The sequence below is a fragment of the Simochromis diagramma genome, unplaced genomic scaffold, assembly GCF_900408965.1.
Source record: "Simochromis diagramma unplaced genomic scaffold, fSimDia1.1 OVJJ01000308.1, whole genome shotgun sequence".
Lineage (NCBI taxonomy): Eukaryota > Metazoa > Chordata > Actinopteri > Cichliformes > Cichlidae > Simochromis > Simochromis diagramma.
In genome coordinates, this window is record NW_024386785.1 from 2,442,566 (window position 1) to 2,462,415 (window position 19,850).

Consider the following 19,850-nt stretch of genomic DNA (forward strand, 5'->3'; position numbering starts at 1 on the left):
GTGCTGATGGGCGGGGTTTTTCCCTCTCTGCAGGTCTGTAATAAACGAGAAAAGCGTCTTTCCGATCCCGTTCTGGAGAAATACATCATCGGCGTGGTTTTTGACACCATCAACGCCTTCTTCAGCTCCCCTTTCTCTGAAAACAGCACTTCTCTGCAGGTGAAGGAAATGCTTCACCTTGGTGATATAAAACTGTTTAGGTGTGGTTCCAGTTAGTTGATTGCTTCTCTGTCCCTGTCAGACTCATCACACCATCGTGACTCAGCTGCTTCAGTCGTCTGTCAGGCTGCTGGACTGTCCCTGGTTGCAGCAGCAGCACAGAGGGCAGGTGGAGGCATGCATCAAGACGCTGGCTGTGACAGGTAACAAACCTGGCACCGCATTACGTCTGAGCCATGAATGATTCCCATGGTTTTCTCTCACATTCCCACTTAAAAAAGGGTGACTAAGTCTTGTGAATTTTGTCCAGCTAAGAGTCGCTCCATCTCTGTGCCTTTGGAACTGGAGGCTCAGATCAACACCATGCTGTCCACGTCAGCTTTGAACTCTTTGTCGCGCTCCAATCCAAACTACAAATCCTCCTCCCGCCTCACCCGCCCTAGCGCTCCTACCAACCCCTGGGACTACAAGAACATCATCGAGAAGCTGCAGGTGCACAAGGGCACACCGAAAAAAAGACTTTTCTTTATTTACATTAACTTGCAGTAAACTGTATTTAACCTTGTTCCCTCTGTATCTTCCTCAGGACATCATAAACACTCTGGAGGAGCGTCTGAAGCCACTGGTGAACGCTGAGCTTTCGGTGTTGGTGGATGTCCTCCATCAGCCGGAGCTGCTGTTCCCTGAAGGAACCGACATCCGACAGCGCTGTGAGTCCGGAGGATTCATTTCCAAGTAGGTCATCTGAGTGTAAAGCATGCTTGAGCACTGACACTAGAGGGATGAGGGGAATTATGATGTCCGTGTGCTGACCAGGTTGATCCAGCACACCAAGGCGCTGATGTCTTCAGAGGAGAAGCTGTGCATCAAAGTCCTAAAGACTCTGCAGGAGATGCTCATCAGGACTCTGGACTTTGATGAAAAGGTGAGTTAATCGTAGCTGAACTACCACAATCAGCCTGTTTAACTTAAATCAAAACCATTATAATCACGGTCGAACAACAAAGGCAGGTCCTTGAGAAATACAGTACATAAAAAAAACCCACAGTGTTGTTGTGGTCATTCTTCTTTGGTGGTTTTGTAGCTTCCAGTGGTCCTTTTGCAGTTTTTCCATATTTATGCTTATTTTATTGGAGACAGTTTGTCTGGAATGGGACCACAACCCAAACACTCCCCTTTCGCTGAATCATCTTCACCTGTTCGTGTTTGCGTTCCCCACCCTCTCTCGTCTTTCCCCATTCTTCAGCCTCTGAAGCCTTCCCCAAACTGAAATCTCTGGCTTATTTCTTGGTTTTGTTTCAGTTAAATGTAACAGGATGGAGACTGAATGGACTTTCTGTTGATTTGTTTCAGGGACTAGTGCTGCGGAAAGTTTTACTGCAAAACTACTTGTTTCCAAACAAGAAGACCAACCAGAAGAATGACTTAGCTGAACTTGGAGTTCCAGGTAAACTGCTTCATACGAACACTGTTCAGAGGAAATAATAAACACTGCTCAAATAAAATGCAGGAGACATTTGATCATAACAGTATAACATAGTCAGATGAGTTCAGGAATGTCATTGTGTTCAGTGAAGCACAAAACATCCGAAATCCGTTTCACCTGCTTTGTTAAATTCAATTGTAGACTGGACACGAACCCAAAAAGAGGATGACTTTGCAGGTGGTGGCTTCATTTCTCTGTCTTTATCCTTCCTTACTGATCTTTCTCTAGTGCTGCTTTTTGCTGGTGTCTTTGCTGCACAGGTAGTCCAGCTCCTTCGTGATGACGCATCCATATTTGACATTGATAGGTTTGTTGTCTCATGTATATCCTTGGAGGGTGGCAATGACCTCCATGTGCGGGCCAGCAGTATTCTGACTGCTGTTGGATACCAGGACGAAATCCTCAGACCCACCCATCATGTTTATGTTGCTGTAGCGGACCCTGGGTTAAAGGCTTTTGGTGTGTTTATATAGTTACTAAGAAGGAATTGAATTCCCCAGACTTGGATTTAATTTGTAACCTGTTGGAAGTTATGTGTCGGTGCGTTCAGTGTTGCTAATTAGAACCACTGAGCTCACTGATCCAAGTCTGGGGGGAGATTCCCCAGGACACCATTTATTTAACATGATTTACGTAACACAATAATAGCAATCTAATGTGTTTATGATGCTATAATCTATATTGTCTGTGCACAAGCTGCTATATTATGCTGTATTTTTCTTTCTGTGAGTTAGGCGGTGAACAGGAGCGGGACTGGGCGGCAGTGGCAGCAATCCAGTGTCGTCTGGATCGTGAGGGAGGAACGAAGCTGTTCACAGATCTGGTGATGAGCACCAAGAATGATAAGATCTTCCAGGAGAGCATCCAGCTGGCCATCTGTCTGCTGGAGGGAGGAAACACTGAGATACAGGTAGCAGACAGGAGAAGTTTCTTTGCTCATTTAAGTCACTGTTATGAAATTACAGAGCCAAGTCCGTTCTAAAAGCACAGGAAAACCCAAATAATACATCAAACGTGTAAAAACAATAGATCTGAGACAAGAATGGTCACTTTTTTTTTAATAGTGTAGATTAGTTTTCTCCAACATAGCTGATCCAGAGATCGCAGGATGTGGTACTGGCAATGGGACCGTTTTAATGAAAGAAGTTGGTTCTTGGTTAGACGTGGTTGTACGCTGGGTTTAGTTTTGACCATCTTTTATATATTGTTTTAGAACAAAGACTGCTTCAGAGCTGGTTTTGATTCATTTTAGGCATGGTTTTAGACTGGGATGGTTTTCAAGCTTGTTTTTGGTCCCGTGTTAAACTGGTGTGTTGACTCTGTCCACTTCTGATGCAGAACTCCTTCTACAAACTGATGATGGGGGACAACAAGTCAGAGAAGTTCTTTAAAGTGTTTAATGACAGAATGAAAGAAGCTCAGGCCGACATTAAAGCAACGGTTTCTGTTAATGTTGGAGAGATGACGCACAAGGCCAACGAGAAGCTGGAGAACGGTGAGAGTCATCTGAAAATAGTTTATGAGGACACATCTGTGCAATCCGATTATTCTATAGTTTCAATGTACGTCCATGTTTAGGGTTCCTTAGATTTATTTGAGGATGATATGATCAAACCCCATTTTGTAACCAATAGTTTGGCATCACTCACTGGAACTTTGATCAGGTTTAGACATTTGATATAATGTTTTAAATGGTTAATTAACAAACAATTATGTATTATGTCTGTGAAGGTTCTCAGTCATCCAGGTCGTCGTAGTCTAAGGAGCTTGGGAAAAAAAGTGTCTGGACTTCTTTAAGTTGCTTGAAAACGTTTCACCTCTCATCCGAGAAGCTTCTTCAGTTCTAGGGTCAAATGGTGGAGAGTCCCAGATATAAACCTAGTGGGAGTTTCCCCCCACAGAGGGACAAAAGGACCCCCTGATGATCCTCTAATCACATGAGCCAAGGTGTGAAAGCGGGTGTGGGTCACAATCAGCCAGGGTTTCGGGTGAGCTCATTGTGAAACCTGGCCCCACCCTATCATGCGATTTCCTGAGGTCAGGTGGCCCAGGATGTGAGTGGGCGTTAAGGCGTCTGGGAAGGGAACTCAAAACTGGATTATAGATGGCAGACAGTTGGTGTCGTAAACCCCCGCCTCTGTTCAAAGATGGTCGCTCACAGTGGACATAGATGCTTCTTTCACTCCTCTTTCAAACCATCTGTCCTCTCTGTCCAAAATCTGAACATTGGCATCCTCAAAAGAGTGACCTTTGACCTTTAGATGCAGATGGACCGCTGAGCCTTGTCCCGTGGAGGTGGCTCTTCTATGTTGTGCCATGCGCTTGTGAAGTGGCTGTTTGGTCTCTCCACCGTTTGACCCTAAAACTGAAGAAGCTTCTCGGTTGAGAGGTGAAACATCTTCAAGAAACTTAAAGAAGTCCAGACACTTTTCTTTCCAAGCTCCTTAGACAATTCTGTATTATGCACCTTTGTGAAGGGAAAAATAAGACTCTGAAAAGGTTTGAGTTCTGAAAGATGTTTGTAATATTATTTTATGGTTTAAAGGTGGCTCCACCACAATGGGTGTACTTCCGGGTACAGGGGGTCATCCACTGTTGGTACCAGGGGCACCCATTGCCCCAGGCACCTCCACCCTGCCAGCTCAACCTATTGAAGAACAGAAGGAGGTGGAGACAGAGATGGGACCAGCTGTTACCATCATGAAGCCGATCTTGAGGTTCCTACAGCTGCTTTGTGAGAACCACAACAACGACCTACAGGTCAGTTCCTGCTAACTACTGAACATTGTTGAGCCTTTTTTACAGATTGTATAGCATTAAACATGTGACAAAAAGTTAATATCTACTACCTATATTTTAGAGACAAGTTGGATGTTTTTCTCTCCACTTTAGGCGGGTCTTTTAGCACCGTCTGTTAGAGGCCAGTACAGGAAGTAAAGCTGTTTGTCCCAGCATCTTCTTCATGTGAGCACACATACAGAAAATGTAAGGCTCAAGTTTGTGACTTTGTGTTTCCAGAACTTCCTGCGTTGTCAGAATAACAAAGCCAACTACAACCTTGTGTGTGAGACACTTCAGTTCCTGGACATCATGTGTGGTAGTACGACGGGTGGCCTGGGTCTGCTGGGCTTGTACATCAATGAATCAAATGTCCACCTCATCATTCAGTCCCTGGAAACACTTACAGAGTACTGCCAAGGACCCTGCCAAGAGAACCAGGTACACGAGAACAACAGGGTGGAAATAATGGTTTCTACTTTTCTTTGACGGTACAGGTGCCAAGGTGGTGCAGCGGTTAACGCTGCAGCATCACTGTAAGAAGGCTGTAGGTTCAAACCTGCAGCTGGAAGTTGAGTGTTCTCACTCTGCTTGTGTGGATTTCCTTCCTCCAACAGTCCACAGACATGCTTGTTAGGTTAACTGTCCCTCGTCAGGAGTGATGCATTTGCGGTAAAGCAGATGATTACATTATTAACATTCATGGGGTAACTACTCACTAAGGAGTGGCCAGTGATCTCCATTTCCTAGTCTGGGCAGATTGATATAGCTGCATGTGACACAAAGCCAGTGGTTGGTAATGCAAGACGATACTTACTACTAGAAATATGAGAAAGTCGCTTTGTTCAGTGCTATTGGTAATGTCTGCTACCAGACAAGAAAGGGACACCCATTGAAAAAGAAACTGGCACCAGCACCCAGAAACCTGAAAACGTGGGCTCAAAAGGCACCAAAGAACCACGAGTGCCAGCACAACAGATGAAGACACCTGATGTTATCCTCTAGTTTTTAATTTTCCAGACGTTCTAAAGGTGTCCTTTGTTTACTGCACTGTCTTACACAGACATTTGTTTTCTGTGTTTCAGACATGTATCGTGACCCACGAGTCCAACGGCATCGACATCATAACGGCTCTGATCCTGAATGACATCAGTCCTCTATGTCGCTATCGGATGGAGATGGTGCTGCAGCTGAAGGTAAAATGGAGTCGCCTCTTTCATTTAGACGGAGTTCAGTGTAGCGACACCATAGTGGCAAAAGTGCAGAAATCTTTCTTATTTTCATATTTCTGTGCATTAAAAGAAGCACAGGAAATCTAACACTGCTTGAAATGTAATTATGTTTAAACATGTCATCTGGGGCGCGGTGTCGGAGGTGATCAAATGTAACCAAACACCATCATTTATCTCTCACTCTTTTAGGTTAATGTGTGGGTTTGTTTCCAGGTTTTTAAGTCAGCATTTCCACAAATATCATTCCTGTCTGTGTAAAGATAGAAGTCATTGTCTCTAGTACTTGACAAACGGTTCAGTCCATTTGTTTGACTGCTGCTCGACAGGACAATGCCTCCAAGCTGCTGTTGGCTCTTATGGAGAGTCGTCACGACAGCGAGAACGCAGAGAGGATTCTGCTGAACCTGCGGCCACGAGAGCTGGTCAGACCCTGAACCACATGTCCATAAAGCAGCTGTTAAAGATCTTATTGAAAAGCAAGAAAAATCTAAGTGTGTACATGTCCACTCTGCCAGGTGGAGGTGATAAAGAAGGCCTACAACCAGGAGAGCGAATGTGAAGATGTGGAGGTGGAAGTTTCTCCTCGGGAGGTGGGGCACAACATCTACATCCTGGCTCAGCAGGTGACTAAACTCAATTTCCTATTGGCTATCTGGAAGAGCTCATGATATTTTGTGGTTGGTTAGGGTCAAAATAAAGTTCTTGATGTGTTTTTGCAGCTGGCGAGACACAACAAAGTCCTTCACAACCTCCTAAAACCTCAAAAGAACAATAAAGAGGGAGAGGAGGGCATTTCCTCAATGGTAAACATCCATCCATCCATCCATGTCAAGTTGTAATCATCTAAAACTGACACCACGCTGCTGTTTGTGTGTCTGCAGCTGAACCTGAACAACCGACCTCTGTCCCAGATGTTGAAGTCCTCAGCTCCAGCTCCTGTGGTGGAGCAGGACCCGCTGGAGTACTACGAGCAGCTAACTTCACAGATAGAGGTATTACTACTATTAAAATAAAGATCTTTATCCTGAGCCATTGATCCTATAGTACTTTGTGGTTTGGTTATCAAATAGCACAAAATGCCATTTGATCGTTTGGGTAAAACGTAACTTTTTCAAATTGTTTATTTAACAAGCATCTCTGTTCCTCGGTTACACAACTCAGTCCTGGTCTGAGTCACAACAATCTAAGCAGAGATGCTCCCCCCTCGTTCCAGCCACCACCAAGAAGTAGAATTCATAGTTCAGTCACTGACCATATGCTTTATGGCAAGACAGCAGTAGGCCCGGGTTCGAGTCCGACCTGTGGCCCTTTGCTACATGTCCTCCTCTCTCTTTCCTGTCTGTCTACACCATCCATAACCCAAAAAGGGCAAAAGAAACCCCGTAGATTCTGAAAATGTGCTTTCTTTGAGTTTGTCAACTTCATCTCTACATTTTAGAGAGGATCGAGCTTTTATCATCTGTGTAGAAGACGTTGTCTAAACTACGTATCTGTCTGTGCCCAGATTGTTCGCGATGACCGCAGCATGGAGCAGATTGTGTTTCCCGTTCATCCCATCTGTGAGTTTCTGACAGAGGAGTCAAAGATCAGGGTGTTCAACACCACTGAGCTGGACGAGCAGGGATCCAAAGTCACACATTTCTTCGAGCAAACATCCTTCCTGCATGGAGAAATGGAGTGGCAGAAGAAGCTGAGGAGTGAGTGCACACACTCAGTGTGATCTGTAAAGGTTTCATTCGTGTGAGCCAGGTGCTCACATCAATTCTACTTTTGCTCAACATATAAAAACCCAACAGCATGTTCAGGCTCAAGATGTATGTGTTTGTGCAGGTATGCCAGTGTTGTACTGGTTCTCCAGAAGGATGACTCTGTGGGGAACAATCTCCTTTAAACTTGCCCTCTTCATCAACCTCATCATCGCTTTCTTCTACCCCTACGACTCCGGACAAGGTACTACTGCAAGTACTGATAGATCTGAAAATACGACTAAACACACGAACACTGTCATTTTATTTTTGTCATCATCTGTAGAAAGTGTGGAGGACTGGTCGAGGTGAGGATGTGGCACTTAAAACGATGCTCTTCTCCTCTGTAGGTGCAATCGACGACTCTCTGTTGTTGATGCTGTTCTGGGTCCTGGCCGGTCTCTCCGTCCTGGGTTTGTTCTCTCAGCGCTCTCTCACGCCGTTCACCGTCGCTCTGATTCTCAGGTCCATCTACCACCTAGGCATTGGCAACACGCTAATAGTGCTGGGAACACTTAATGTGAGAAAACACCACATTACACATCTGCACCCTGGGTGTGATTAGCTTAGCATGGCTTGGTACCCGTTTTAAATATTTAAACTCTTGATTCACAGTTTACATTTCTAGGTTTTATTCAGAGTTGATGAAGATTTTTTCTTTTTTAAAATCAAAATGATGATTTCATGTTTTTTGAGTTAAGTTTGGTGATCAGTGAACTGGTCAGTTAAAAAATATAAACTGTGAAGACACTGAATACACTTATCAGAAGTTACTGTGTCCTAAAAGGAAAATATTCTCCTGTTCTTTTTGAGCTCTAGATTTGAATTGTGGTTCTAGAGTAGAACATTCTAGATCAGAGGTGTCAAATATGTGGCCCGAGGGCCAGAATCAGGCCTTGTTTTATTATTAAAGGCCAGTCTGGGCAATGAGCTAGCAGAACTTTTCTGCTTTTCTTACATTTATTTCTTACAATTGGCCAGCGTCCTTTTACATCTCTTTGGTAACAGCACCTCCAGCCTGATCATCCACTGTGCTGTCCATGTTTTGTCCATTTCCAGCTCATTAATAAAGTGGTGTTTGTGGTGAGCTTTGTGGGAAACAACGGCACATTTATTATGGGGTACAAGGCCATGGTGATGGATGTGGAGTTCCTCTATCACCTGGCATACGTCCTGACGTCCACACTGGGACTCTTCGTTCACGAGCTCTTCTACAGCATCCTGGTAAACAGCAGACACAGTGACCTGTCAGGTGTTTGTGCTGTTTGTGGTAGGAAGGAAAATCTAAGTGTCTGTGTTCATTTCGGGCAGCTTTTTGACCTGATCTACAGGGAGGAGACCCTGTTAAATGTGATAAACAGCGTGACGCGTAACGGGCGCTCCATCCTGCTCACGGCACTGCTCGCTCTCATCCTTGTGTACCTCTTCTCCATTGTGGGCTTCCTCTTCCTGAAGGAGGACTTCATTATGGAGGTCGACCCGCTGGCACAGATTGCTGCAGGTAAATTCACAGCTGTTAAAATTAACCCTCATACCAAAACCTTAATCGGTACTAGTTACTGTCTCCTGTTCAGCTTCTCAAAATAGTGAAGCCTCTCAGGATTTCCTCAAGTCGTGCTCTGCAGACGGAGTCAGCTGCACTGCAGAGACCAACATTGAAGAGGAAGGTAAGAGACAGACACATCACTAGATGGTTACTGACAGTAGTCAGTTTTTGCAACATGTATTAGAAAACAACTCTTTCAGCTAACTAAAATAGATACAATTATCCAATTTCCACCACTTACTGGAGTCCAAGTATAGACAGGGAGCTAAATAACTATATAACAGTTTAAAATGGTGTTTATCCACAGATGCAAATACAAAAATATGTTTTGGAGCTGTTAAACGGTAAATGGGCTGGTTCTTATATTTTACTCTACTGGAGCACTCAAAGTTTCGTAAAGCTGGTGAGGATGCAATACCAGCGTTAAGATGCATTAAGTCATCGTGTGGTTTGGATTTGAGAAGGAGGATGTAGAACAAAATGGGGTAAATTGCAAAACATGCTGAAAAGTCATCCATGCAAAATTAAGACTGTTTTAAACTCTGCATGTGAACATCTCCCCACGCCAAAGCTATCGGCGAGACAAACGGAGGAAAATGATTAAGGTTACTTTATTTATAGCCTTAGGTAAATTTGCTTTACAGAAAAATGATAGCACAGGGTTAGTGGCATGTGCAAGTCCGATTCCATGTTAATGCTTATCGAATGTGAAGCATATTTGTAGCTGGTTCAGTGAAATTTGGTCGAAGTGTGATGAAAGTTGCAGTTCTGGAATCTGTGAGATCTCAGCTTTTAGACACCGTGCCGTTTGTTTGGTTACATGAAGTCGAGTGAGTTATTCAGAAAGTGTCAGAGACCAACAATGTTAGATCCACTTCAAGGACAGCCAGCTAACAACAGCTAACAGGGGCAGATAGGGCTTAAATCTTCAACATATCCTCAATACCTCACGTAGTATCGCTGTCATTGGTCAGAAGTGAGCTTCACTCACTTACAGACTCGTATCACAAAGTTTTTAAAGGCTGGAGTAAATGTGGATGCTTCTTATGCGGCATTGACAGTTGAGGTAAACAGAGCACTGACAGCCTCTAAAAAGGAATCTCTGGGCTGGATACAGATCCACTCCAAACAGTAGCAGAAATATGCCAGGAAGGCAGTTATGGTTTAAATACTAAGTTTAATATTTTTGGTCTCTTTTGCTCCACTAAAACATGTTTGTGCTATAACAGCCACCATAGCTGGGATTATACACTTTGATTGGGAGCGGTAGAAAAACAGAACTAGTGGTGAAAGTTTTTACACACCATAACTTTACATTTATACCGACTTTGTATTTGATCACTGTTAAATGTCCTTGATGAGTCTTTGTGTGTGTTTCAGAGGTGCCAGACTCTGAGCGAGCATGCGACACTCTGTTGATGTGTATCGTTACTGTGCTGAACCACGGACTGAGGAACGGAGGAGGAGTGGGAGACGTCCTCCGCAAACCATCTAAGAATGTACGAGACAGTTTTTACCTGAATGCTGCTCTCCGATAACAAAATGCACAGCCTACATCTTTGGCTTTTATCTGACGTTTTCTTTATCATGTGGAAATATTCTGCCACAGAAGGGTGCAGTTCGGTTTTTAAATTTGCTGTTACTAAAAAAATGATCTTAAACTGCAGGACTATAAATGCTAGCTGCTCTGAAGATGAAGTTTTAAAATAGATAAAAGATCATCAGGTAAGAAGTTAGTGCAGAGTGAAGGCTAAATTCCTTTCCCGGGTCTGTGTTCAGGAGCCACTGTTTCCCGCTCGAGTTGTGTATGACCTGCTGTTCTACTTCATCGTCATCATCATCGTCCTCAACTTGATCTTCGGTGTCATCATCGACACGTTCGCAGACTTGAGGAGTGAGAAGCAGAAGAAGGAAGAAATTCTGAAAACAACATGTTTCATTTGCGGTTTGTAGACGTTCTTCACACTGTGACTAACAAACCAATCAGCTAACAGTAGATTTGTTGAAGAAGCTTGGTCTTCTTTGTTCTGCTGCAGGCCTCGAGAGAGACAAGTTTGACAATAAGACGGTGTCTTTCGAAGAGCACATCAAACTGGAGCACAATATCTGGAACTACCTCTACTTTATCGTTTTGGTGCGCGAGAAAAACAAGACAGACTACACAGGACCGGAGAGCTACGTGGCTCACATGATCAAGGTGGGAAACGTTAAAGAAAGAAAAGTGACATGGCTGCGATTTCAGGTTCACAAATAAACTGCTTCTTCTTCTGCTGCTTCAGAACAACAACCTGGACTGGTTTCCACGGATGCAGGCCATGTCACTGGTGGTAACAGACAGCGATGGCGAGCAGAACGAGATGAGGCAGTTACAGGACAAACTGGTATCAACCATGAAGGTGGTCACAACCCTGACCGCCCAGCTGACGGAGCTCAAAGAGCAGGTATTTGCACACAAAGGGACAGATGCACTGACAATAACAAAGTTGACTTTGATTTGACAAATTTCAGCTCGCTTTAACTTTTTTAAGCTAATGAATCTGTTTATAATTACTTTTATCAGCCAAGGCTAACTGGTTACCAGTCGGGTCAGCTACACGAGTTTGGATGAAATAGTCAATCATATGCAATCATTACCAAGTATGGGGTATGTTTTGCATCTTAAGTTATGTTACAGCTACCTCAGACAATCAAAAAGTCCCCGATAGGTCAAAATATTAGGGTTAACATGTGAAAAATATTCTGCCCCACGACATGCTGGAAGATCCTAACACTGCAGCCCAAATCAAGTAAATGCTGACCGTACTTTTATTCATTCGTTAAAAGCAGAAATTCATCCAGAATCAGCAGCTGATCTTTCAACTGCTTTCACAGTTAGCAGGACAACATTTTTAATGCACCACATTAGTGGCACCATAACTGAGGAGCAAAGCTCTAATCACAGCAGCACACATAAACACACGGAATCACAGCTTGGGTGGCGTTTAGTGACTCTGTGTGTGTGTGCGCAGATGACGGAGCAGAGGAAGAGGAGGCAGAGGATGGGCTTTGTCGACGTCCAGGGCGGAGCGAGCGGCGCGGTGCCTCCCAGCGCCGCAGGAGGAAACCATCAGATCTACAAAACATAAAGACACTCGACACATTGGCACACAGACGGATTTGATGTTCACTACATGGTCATCTCTAGATCTGTAGGCCATCCAGCTGGACTGATGGACACAAAGACAGAAACACTAGAACAGCTGAAGCACCTGCAGCTTTCACACAGTTTCATAGCGGCAAATATCCAACAGATTTACGTTCTGATTGTCAGCAGATTGCTGGTTGACAATAATAATCGGAATAGCTGATCTGACTCTCTTAAACCTGCAGCTTCTTCCCTGCTCAGGTCACAGGACAAATTTAGCCCTAAACTTTCCCATTCCAGGTGTTCTTCACGGCCCAGGTTAAAATAAAGCAGCTGTGGTTTTCTTTGTGCAGCAGAAGTTTGTGGATTCTTTCCACCTGGTCAATTTTAAATTAAGTGTATTTTATTAAGCTTACTTCTTGTGGAAACAGCACGTATTAAAGGTTTATGGCTTCAAGTGAAAAATACATGTGTAAAAGAAATTAGCCAGCACATGGCTATTTTATTTATGCAGTGCATTGCACAACATGTCCAAAAATAATTCCTAAAGTAATTCCTTGATTGCTAAACTAACACGAAGCTGCCTGAAAACAGCCCACAAGTAAGTTCAGAGAGAAAAACACAGCTAAACTGTTTTAAATCAGATCTGGAACCTTTCACAACCAGGGTGAGAAGAAAAGCCCTAACGTGAGTGTAAGACCCGGCAAAGACCCCATAATAGTATTATTATTATTAATCATATTCATCTCAATGAAAACATTAGGGATGGTTATCATTTTTCAACACATTAATTAAAAAAGTGTAATAATAAAAATGTATGTTTGGCGCGCTGATACTACCAGAGGTAGCTGTGATGCACTAAAATCATTGCCAGCAACAACCAAACAACAAAAGTAGAAGAAAAAGTGAGTTGCTAACCAATGTTTGACCAATAAAATGAAGCGAGATTAAAATGAGCCTCTGCTGCACAAACAGGGAAACACAAAGCCAAAGATGGACGCAGCTGTCAAAAGTCTTGTTCAGCTCTTATTCAAAGAAATATTGATATAATAACTGGCTAGCACGTGAGTCTAAGGAGCTTGGAGAGAAAAGTGTCTGGACTTCCTTATTTGTCTTGAAGACGTTTCACCTCTCATCCGAGAAGCTTCTTCAGTTCTGAGGTCAAATGGTGGAGAGTCCCAGATTTTTAAGCTCTTAGCTTTTGAGGTGAAACATGTAACTTAAAGTAACTTAAAGAAGTCCAGACGCTTTTCCCTCCAAGCTCCTTAGACTACGATGACCTGGATGACTGAGAACCTTCACAGATATAGCTAGCACAAGTCTGCCACAGTTATACAAGTCATTTCAGATCAGTGTGGGCTGGGTGACTGTCTTAAAAATGAAATATGAAACACAAGGCGATTACGCTCTGACACAAACATCTGGAGACAGAATAGTTCATTGCTGTTAGGCTTCAAGTCTTCCTGAAGGTCGCGGGTAACTTGTAAATTCTCAAGCCTCTGTAGATGACGACAAAAGAAACATGTAGGCACGTGGACATCTGTAAACCTCTCGCTCGCCCGCTCATGAAAAACTTCCATTGATCAGACCCAAGTGTACCCACAGATGCACAAACTATAACACACAAATGTCCACATCACGTACCTGGTTTGAAGAAATGTTTGACTTTCCAGACGGCTGTACTTAGAAATGTCTAATTTATCATCTAGCTTCTTAGTTTTTAATATTTCAGAAATCTGCTCATTAATGAGCACACAAGAAATAAGCTGTAGATGCCGGCATCCACACAGTAGGGGGCGCTGTAGGAAGCAGTTCGTGCATTTTGTGTCACATCTTTGGGTTTTTAAGGTGCAGTCAGACAAAAATGGGAGCGTCATGGTGCAGCTGGAAAACCTCAGTTGTTGTTGTTTTTTTGCTTCTTTTTATCTAAACAGAAAATGAGTTCAATTTAAATTATTACTTAGACAGAATGTTTGATGGCTTTAGTGATAAAGAGAAAGAGCAAAAAGACTAAACTTCCTGTTTTGGGGTGAGCTCAAGTTTCTACCAAGTTTAATAAAAACTGCTAACGTGTGCAAATGTGTGTTTGTAAAGCTAACCTTCGACTCACTTTAATAACTTTAAGAAAATGTAAATAGGAAGAAACATGCAGCTTGTGTTTGCCGATTTCATTTGTGCTTCTGTTTGTAAAGCGAGCTGAACACAGATGTGTGTTTTTGTTTTTTTTAAATTGTACATCTGGGAAACTTGTAGGATTTAAGGTTTGTGTGAGATCAGACAGAAGATATGTTTGTTTTTCTTTAACGCTGTAACAGACGCTGGATGATGGATTTATGAGTAGAAATGTCATTTAGCTTTTTCATTGAGAAACAGACGAGTGAGAAGTATGAAGACGAAAATCCACGTTTTCTCACGTTTACATTGAATAAACTGTATTTAATGCAAACGATTCAGTTTTAGATTTAAAATGCAAATATTAAAGTTAAATGGTTTCACTTTAAGTTTGGGTCTCTGGGTCATAATTCTTATTACTCCAGCTGCTATTTTGAAAACTGTTTGGAGAACAAGAAGACAAATCAGTTGAAAATGCACAAAACTAAAAAGATCTGACAATGTCAACGATAAAGATAAAGAAAAAACATATTTCGACCCATCAGATGCAAAAGAATGACACCATCAGCATTCTGAAAAATATAATTTCATTAAATGTAAACTGTTAAAGACTGTGATTCAGAGAATTTTTTAATTCACATACAGGAAAACCTTTCACAGCACGGTGTGCAACAACCTGTGTGATGACGAGCGACTGAAGATGAACGCGGGAGAAAAAATGGGAAACTAATTTTAGCTGATGTTTTTGTTAAGACACGAGCTGTTTCAATTTTTGAGGCTCGTCTCTCAAACGGCCTGACTGTGTCCTAAACTGAATCACAGCCAGTTTTTCTTTAACATTAACAGGAAGTGAACGGCAGCTCTCCACAAAGCCAAAACTCCACCATCAGCTTCCTTTTAGATGCAACATGTGACCCGTGGATCTGTAAACAGCACACACACAGTGAGGCTGTGTTTCTGTGCAGGCTATAAATAGTGTTTACTGTTCTCAGTTCATTCGGCTCTGTGTGTGAGAGAGTTGTGCATGTGCAGTGCTGTGCAATATCTGGCATTTAAAGAATATTTATGGTTAGATACATTGTTTCTATAACAGGTAATCTCCTGGCCTGTAGTAGTGATGTGTGTCTTTCAGTGTGTGTGAGAGAGTGAAGGATTACTGAGCTTTGGTGTGGAGCCTCAGAGGAATGTTGACCACAGTTGCTGTGTGTGTGTGTGTGTGTGTGTGTGTGTGTGTGTGTGTGTGTGTGTGTGTGTGTGTGTGTGTGTGTGTGTGTGGCTTCCTTACAAATATGACAGTTTCAGTTTTAGTGAGTCTCTAGAAAATCTGTCATTGTGAAGTTCTCTAAGGTGATGTGAGATTGTTGTGTGTGCGTCTGTGACCTCAGGTCAAGGTCATTTCTGAACTGTCTCGGATACATTTGCGGTCTGGCTAATCTCATCTTTTGATTGGATCGATCCCCTCCAGCTGTTTGCTGTCAGGCCGCAGCAGCTGCTGGCTAATTAGGCTTCAAAGAATCACAGAAAACGAACCAGCAAAGAAGCTGAAATTATTTTACAGGAAACTAAGCAACAGACACATCAGCAGATTATCTCATTTTTAAAGGTGCCCCGGATTATATCGGTCGGTGCTCTGTTCTGTGATATTTTACTTAATGTGTCCCACAGTTACAAGTACATGACTGAATTAGGCTGTGTTACGTTAGACACGTCCCTGATCCTCCTGATCCACAAACTGTAGAGTGACTTTTATAAACAGACATAACGGGAGGACCTGAGAGAAGCCTGCTTCACATGTGCACAACAAATCAGATCGCATAGAAACATGGCTTAAGTCGATCAAATCAAATGTGACCCAAGAATCCACAGAACAACAAAACTTTGAACATAAATCTAATATTTTTCCAACTTTTTCAGGCTGGATGATGAAAAATTATTTCAAGAATACAGCTTAGGATTGTGAGTCATGTACAACATGAGCATCAGCACACTGCTGCTGCGTTTTCATTCTAACCACTGCAGTTAATTTAGCTTTTAATTAAAAGGAGGTTTAATATATAGATCTCTGTCTGTGTTTGTGGGGTCATTTGGAGTGACAGCCAGGGATTGGGGGGACTAGCTCGGGGTTCCCATGGCGTCTCTGTGTTTCCAAACTAAAATAAGTTTATAGCATCCACCCATTGTTCTGGGATACACTGGGCTGTATGTGGGAGACGAGATGAGAGCGCTGTGGTTGGTCCGACAGCTGTTTAAGTCTGTGCTTACAGACTTTATAGTGTATTATGCAGGCATTAACACTATGCACAAATGCTATGTGCATTTAAAAGTTAAACTACAATCGAAATGGTCCATAAATGTTTGCACAGTAAAAACATTTTCCTAATTTTGGTCCTGTACTCCATCATGACAGATTTAAAAAGGAAAACTGCATTGTTGCATTAACTGTTGAGTATTTCATTTATACCCAGGGGCCCAAATGTAAATGGACAAACTAACATGATTAATGGATATCCTGTTAAAATGCGACACTGTCTTCAGATACATGTGTTTCCTTTGTGTCTGCCTGTTGTTGTCTGCTGTTTGTGGCTCTTGCCTTTAGTTTCGTCTTCAACACTAAGACTGAGATCAAGTAATAGCTGTTAACTTTATCTGGGTTGCTTCAACTGCATGTTTTGGGCCACTGTCCATATAAACTGCAAAGCACCATCCAGGGAATCATCTGCTTCATTTTTATGCATAGATACCTTAGCAATAGTGTTAGCTAATGCTATGACTTTGTTCAACCCTTTTCATTAAAGTCGAGAGTCTGAACTTCAGCGGGTTCTGGATCGTTTCACTTCAAATCAGTTTGCAGTGCATTAAATTGTCTGTGAATAGTTAGGGCAGTGGAAAGGCCAGAGCAGAGATGCATGCCAGCCACTCGCTCTGTGTATTTACCAGACTATCACCTGTGCTATTTGCACCTTGGCACAATGCGTCGCTCTGGCTTTTTACGAGGGGAGCTGGCAGGTTAAAGACCAGTCGCGTGTTTTGGAAACGTCTCCAGTCATTTTCCAGCGTAAATGATGAAGAAACAATAACCCACACCAGTCTATGAAACAGCTTTTGAGTCAATTTTGAAAAAGAGACTGTTATTACAGGAATGTAAGTCCTAAACCTTTATCCAGATTGAGATGTTTTCTTGTTGTTTTCTTTGGCCTCAAATAGGCCTGGTGGTGATGGCGCTCTTGACATGAATAACGTCAAATAGAAGCTAAAGTTTAACCCAAAATAAAATTGCATTACTTTTCCACTATGTGCAATATGATCCTCACCCTTAGATCATATTTTTAAAGTTATTTCTGAGTCCAGCAGTTCAGCAGGGAGCAAAAAAACAAAACAGAATTTTTAAAGAAGGCATTTCAGAGTCAGTGGTTCAGTGTGTTTGTGTGTGAGCGCAGCATTTGCAGGGATTTATTGCGGCTGTGTGAGTCAGTAAATAGGCTTCACACAAACGTGTCCTGGTTTAGAGCGTATTAACTGGAGAGAGAAAGAGAGAGCATCGAGATGGATGAAAAAACGTAAAACTGAAAAGGTGGTTGGGACGGGAGTGGAAGGATGGTTTAGGTAAAAAGAGAACGGACACAACAGAGAGAAAAAGTCATGAGTTCGGCCGGCGTCTTAGTCATTTCCAAGAAAAAGTCAAAGCACTCTGGAAAATGAACTATTAATTATTCCCTCTCTCCTGTGTCAGACAGCTGAGGGATGAAGACGAGAGAGACAGCTGGTAGGAACGGTTGAATGGGTGGATGGGTGCAGGGCTTACACAGATATGTGTGGTGTTATCAGTAAGTTTGTGCGTAAACCTTTATTTATAAAAGGGTCACAAAGGGCTCAGCCAACAGGACGGCAACAAAACCTGACAGGATGACAGTGAACCAAACACCATAAGACGGACTTCTCTCTGCGCTGAAGTCAACTCGGAACATTTTGTTTGATATGATACACAAAAATCAATACGACACAAAGATAAATATCAGTATTTCTACTCTTTCTGAAAGCTCACTTGCTAACATGGCCATCGCTGTTGTCCATCTGTCTATCCATAGATCGATCCATTCACCCCTCGTGTAACTATCCACCTACACTAAACTGCTAAAAGTATTCACTCACCCATCCAAACCACTAAATTGAGCTGTTTCAGTCACTTCCATGGCCGTAGGTGTCAAGCACCTAGGCATGCAGACCACTTCTACAAACATTTGTCGGTCACTCTCAGGAGCTCAGGAAGCATGGTACAGTGATAGGACGTCACAAGTCCAGTCAGGAAATGTCCTTGCGGGGATGGGCGTCCGGGTACACACCGGCTCACTCCTTGGTGGCTGCTTGTCGGGGCCTGGAGCCTGGGGCTCGCTCGGGCCACTTCGGAGGTGGGGTGCCCCCGGCCTCTCGGCCTGGGGCTCGGTCACTCAGGCACGGGTGGCTGCCGGCGGAGCTCCCGGGCGCGTCACTGCAACCCCCCCTGGCTTCTGCTCCGCGGCTGCTGAGTGAGCCCTCATCTGGGACTCTCCTCAGCTCTTTCTGGGACAGTGGTGCGGCTGCCCCTCTGTTGGTCTTCCTTGGTCTCTTGTGTTCTGGGGGCCTCTGGATGTCTGGAGTTTTGATCTCCTCCATACCTGCTTCATGCCCTGGAGGACGGGGCTGTGGCCCCCCCACACCCTCTAACAGATCATTACATGAAGGAACCTTTTAAAAACAAGCGCGTCCATGCTCACAGGTGTACACACGGGTGATCACACACACAAACTACACCCTTTTTGGCTCCTACCTCAAAGCACACTGTGTTCTGTTGATCTTATGTGCTGCACAATAATGTTTAATATTTAGTATTTACTGTCATATTCCCATATATCATTGTGATGTTGTTTATTCTATTACTCTTGTTCTCTTCTGCTTGTTTTCTTTTTTCTTTCTCAGCAGGTGATCCAGGTGATTGATATATGCATTTTTTTTCTTTTTTTTTTCTGCTCATTCTGTTGGTTTTTGTTTTTTGCCCTTCTCCCCCGTCCCTCTTCTCAGCTGTTTCTCTTTCCCTCTTTCTTTCTCCCCTTCTTTCTCCCAGTCAAGTCTGTCCCGTATTCAGTAAGTGAAAATAAAATGAACAATAAAAGGTGAATCAAATGGACCATTACGGCAAGGCTGGGATGGTCAATTTGGTAAAGTAAATCCGTTGGGCATCTTTCTTTGCCTTTAGACAATAATTCTGATGGCAAAAGAGCCAAACGGGACAGGCAAAAAAAAAAAAAAAAAAAAAAGGAAATGTCCTTGCTACTGAATATTACACGGTGAACTGGTGTCATAAAAAGGTTGAAGCGATTTAGGAAAGACAGCAATTCAGCCACAAAGTGGTAGACACATAAAATCACAGAGAACATAGTGTGCAGAGGTCCAAAATCATGTGGCTTTCAGATTAGCTCAAAACCAGTAAACAGAGAAGTTCATGAAATGGGTTTCCATAGTCCAGCAGCTGCATCCAAGCCTTACATCACCAAAGCATGGGCAGTGATGTACGGCACGCTGCCACTGGACTAGAGAGGAGTGGAGACGTGTTCTCTGGAGAGACAGTTTGCACTTCTCTGTCTGACAATCCGATGGATGAGTCTGGGTTTGGTGGTTGCAGAGGCAACGGTAC

The 19,850-nt window shown here is 43.1% G+C and overlaps 1 protein-coding gene across 3 annotated transcripts in view; it reads left to right on the plus strand.

Moving 5' to 3' along the window:
* itpr3 (inositol 1,4,5-trisphosphate receptor, type 3) overlaps positions 1-14,571 on the plus strand; it is a 66,961-nt gene extending 52,390 nt beyond the window's left edge. For all 3 annotated transcript variants that reach the window (XM_040022747.1, XM_040022750.1, XM_040022748.1), the window contains 26 exons: positions 34-159; positions 242-362; positions 470-651; positions 746-894; positions 976-1,084; positions 1,513-1,606; positions 2,380-2,555; positions 2,984-3,140; positions 4,191-4,405; positions 4,664-4,864; positions 5,509-5,619; positions 5,982-6,077; positions 6,171-6,278; positions 6,375-6,458; positions 6,537-6,647; positions 7,160-7,352; positions 7,486-7,605; positions 7,751-7,920; positions 8,460-8,624; positions 8,712-8,901; positions 8,975-9,067; positions 10,327-10,445; positions 10,726-10,891; positions 10,983-11,143; positions 11,226-11,387; positions 11,955-14,571. In XM_040022747.1, the coding sequence (XP_039878681.1) occupies positions 34-159; positions 242-362; positions 470-651; positions 746-894; positions 976-1,084; positions 1,513-1,606; positions 2,380-2,555; positions 2,984-3,140; positions 4,191-4,405; positions 4,664-4,864; positions 5,509-5,619; positions 5,982-6,077; positions 6,171-6,278; positions 6,375-6,458; positions 6,537-6,647; positions 7,160-7,352; positions 7,486-7,605; positions 7,751-7,920; positions 8,460-8,624; positions 8,712-8,901; positions 8,975-9,067; positions 10,327-10,445; positions 10,726-10,891; positions 10,983-11,143; positions 11,226-11,387; positions 11,955-12,071 (3,696 nt within the window). In that variant the 3' untranslated portion in view covers positions 12,072-14,571. The remainder of the gene's footprint in view (positions 1-33; positions 160-241; positions 363-469; positions 652-745; positions 895-975; positions 1,085-1,512; positions 1,607-2,379; positions 2,556-2,983; positions 3,141-4,190; positions 4,406-4,663; positions 4,865-5,508; positions 5,620-5,981; positions 6,078-6,170; positions 6,279-6,374; positions 6,459-6,536; positions 6,648-7,159; positions 7,353-7,485; positions 7,606-7,750; positions 7,921-8,459; positions 8,625-8,711; positions 8,902-8,974; positions 9,068-10,326; positions 10,446-10,725; positions 10,892-10,982; positions 11,144-11,225; positions 11,388-11,954) is intronic.
* Positions 14,572-19,850: the final 5,279 nt, after the last annotated feature.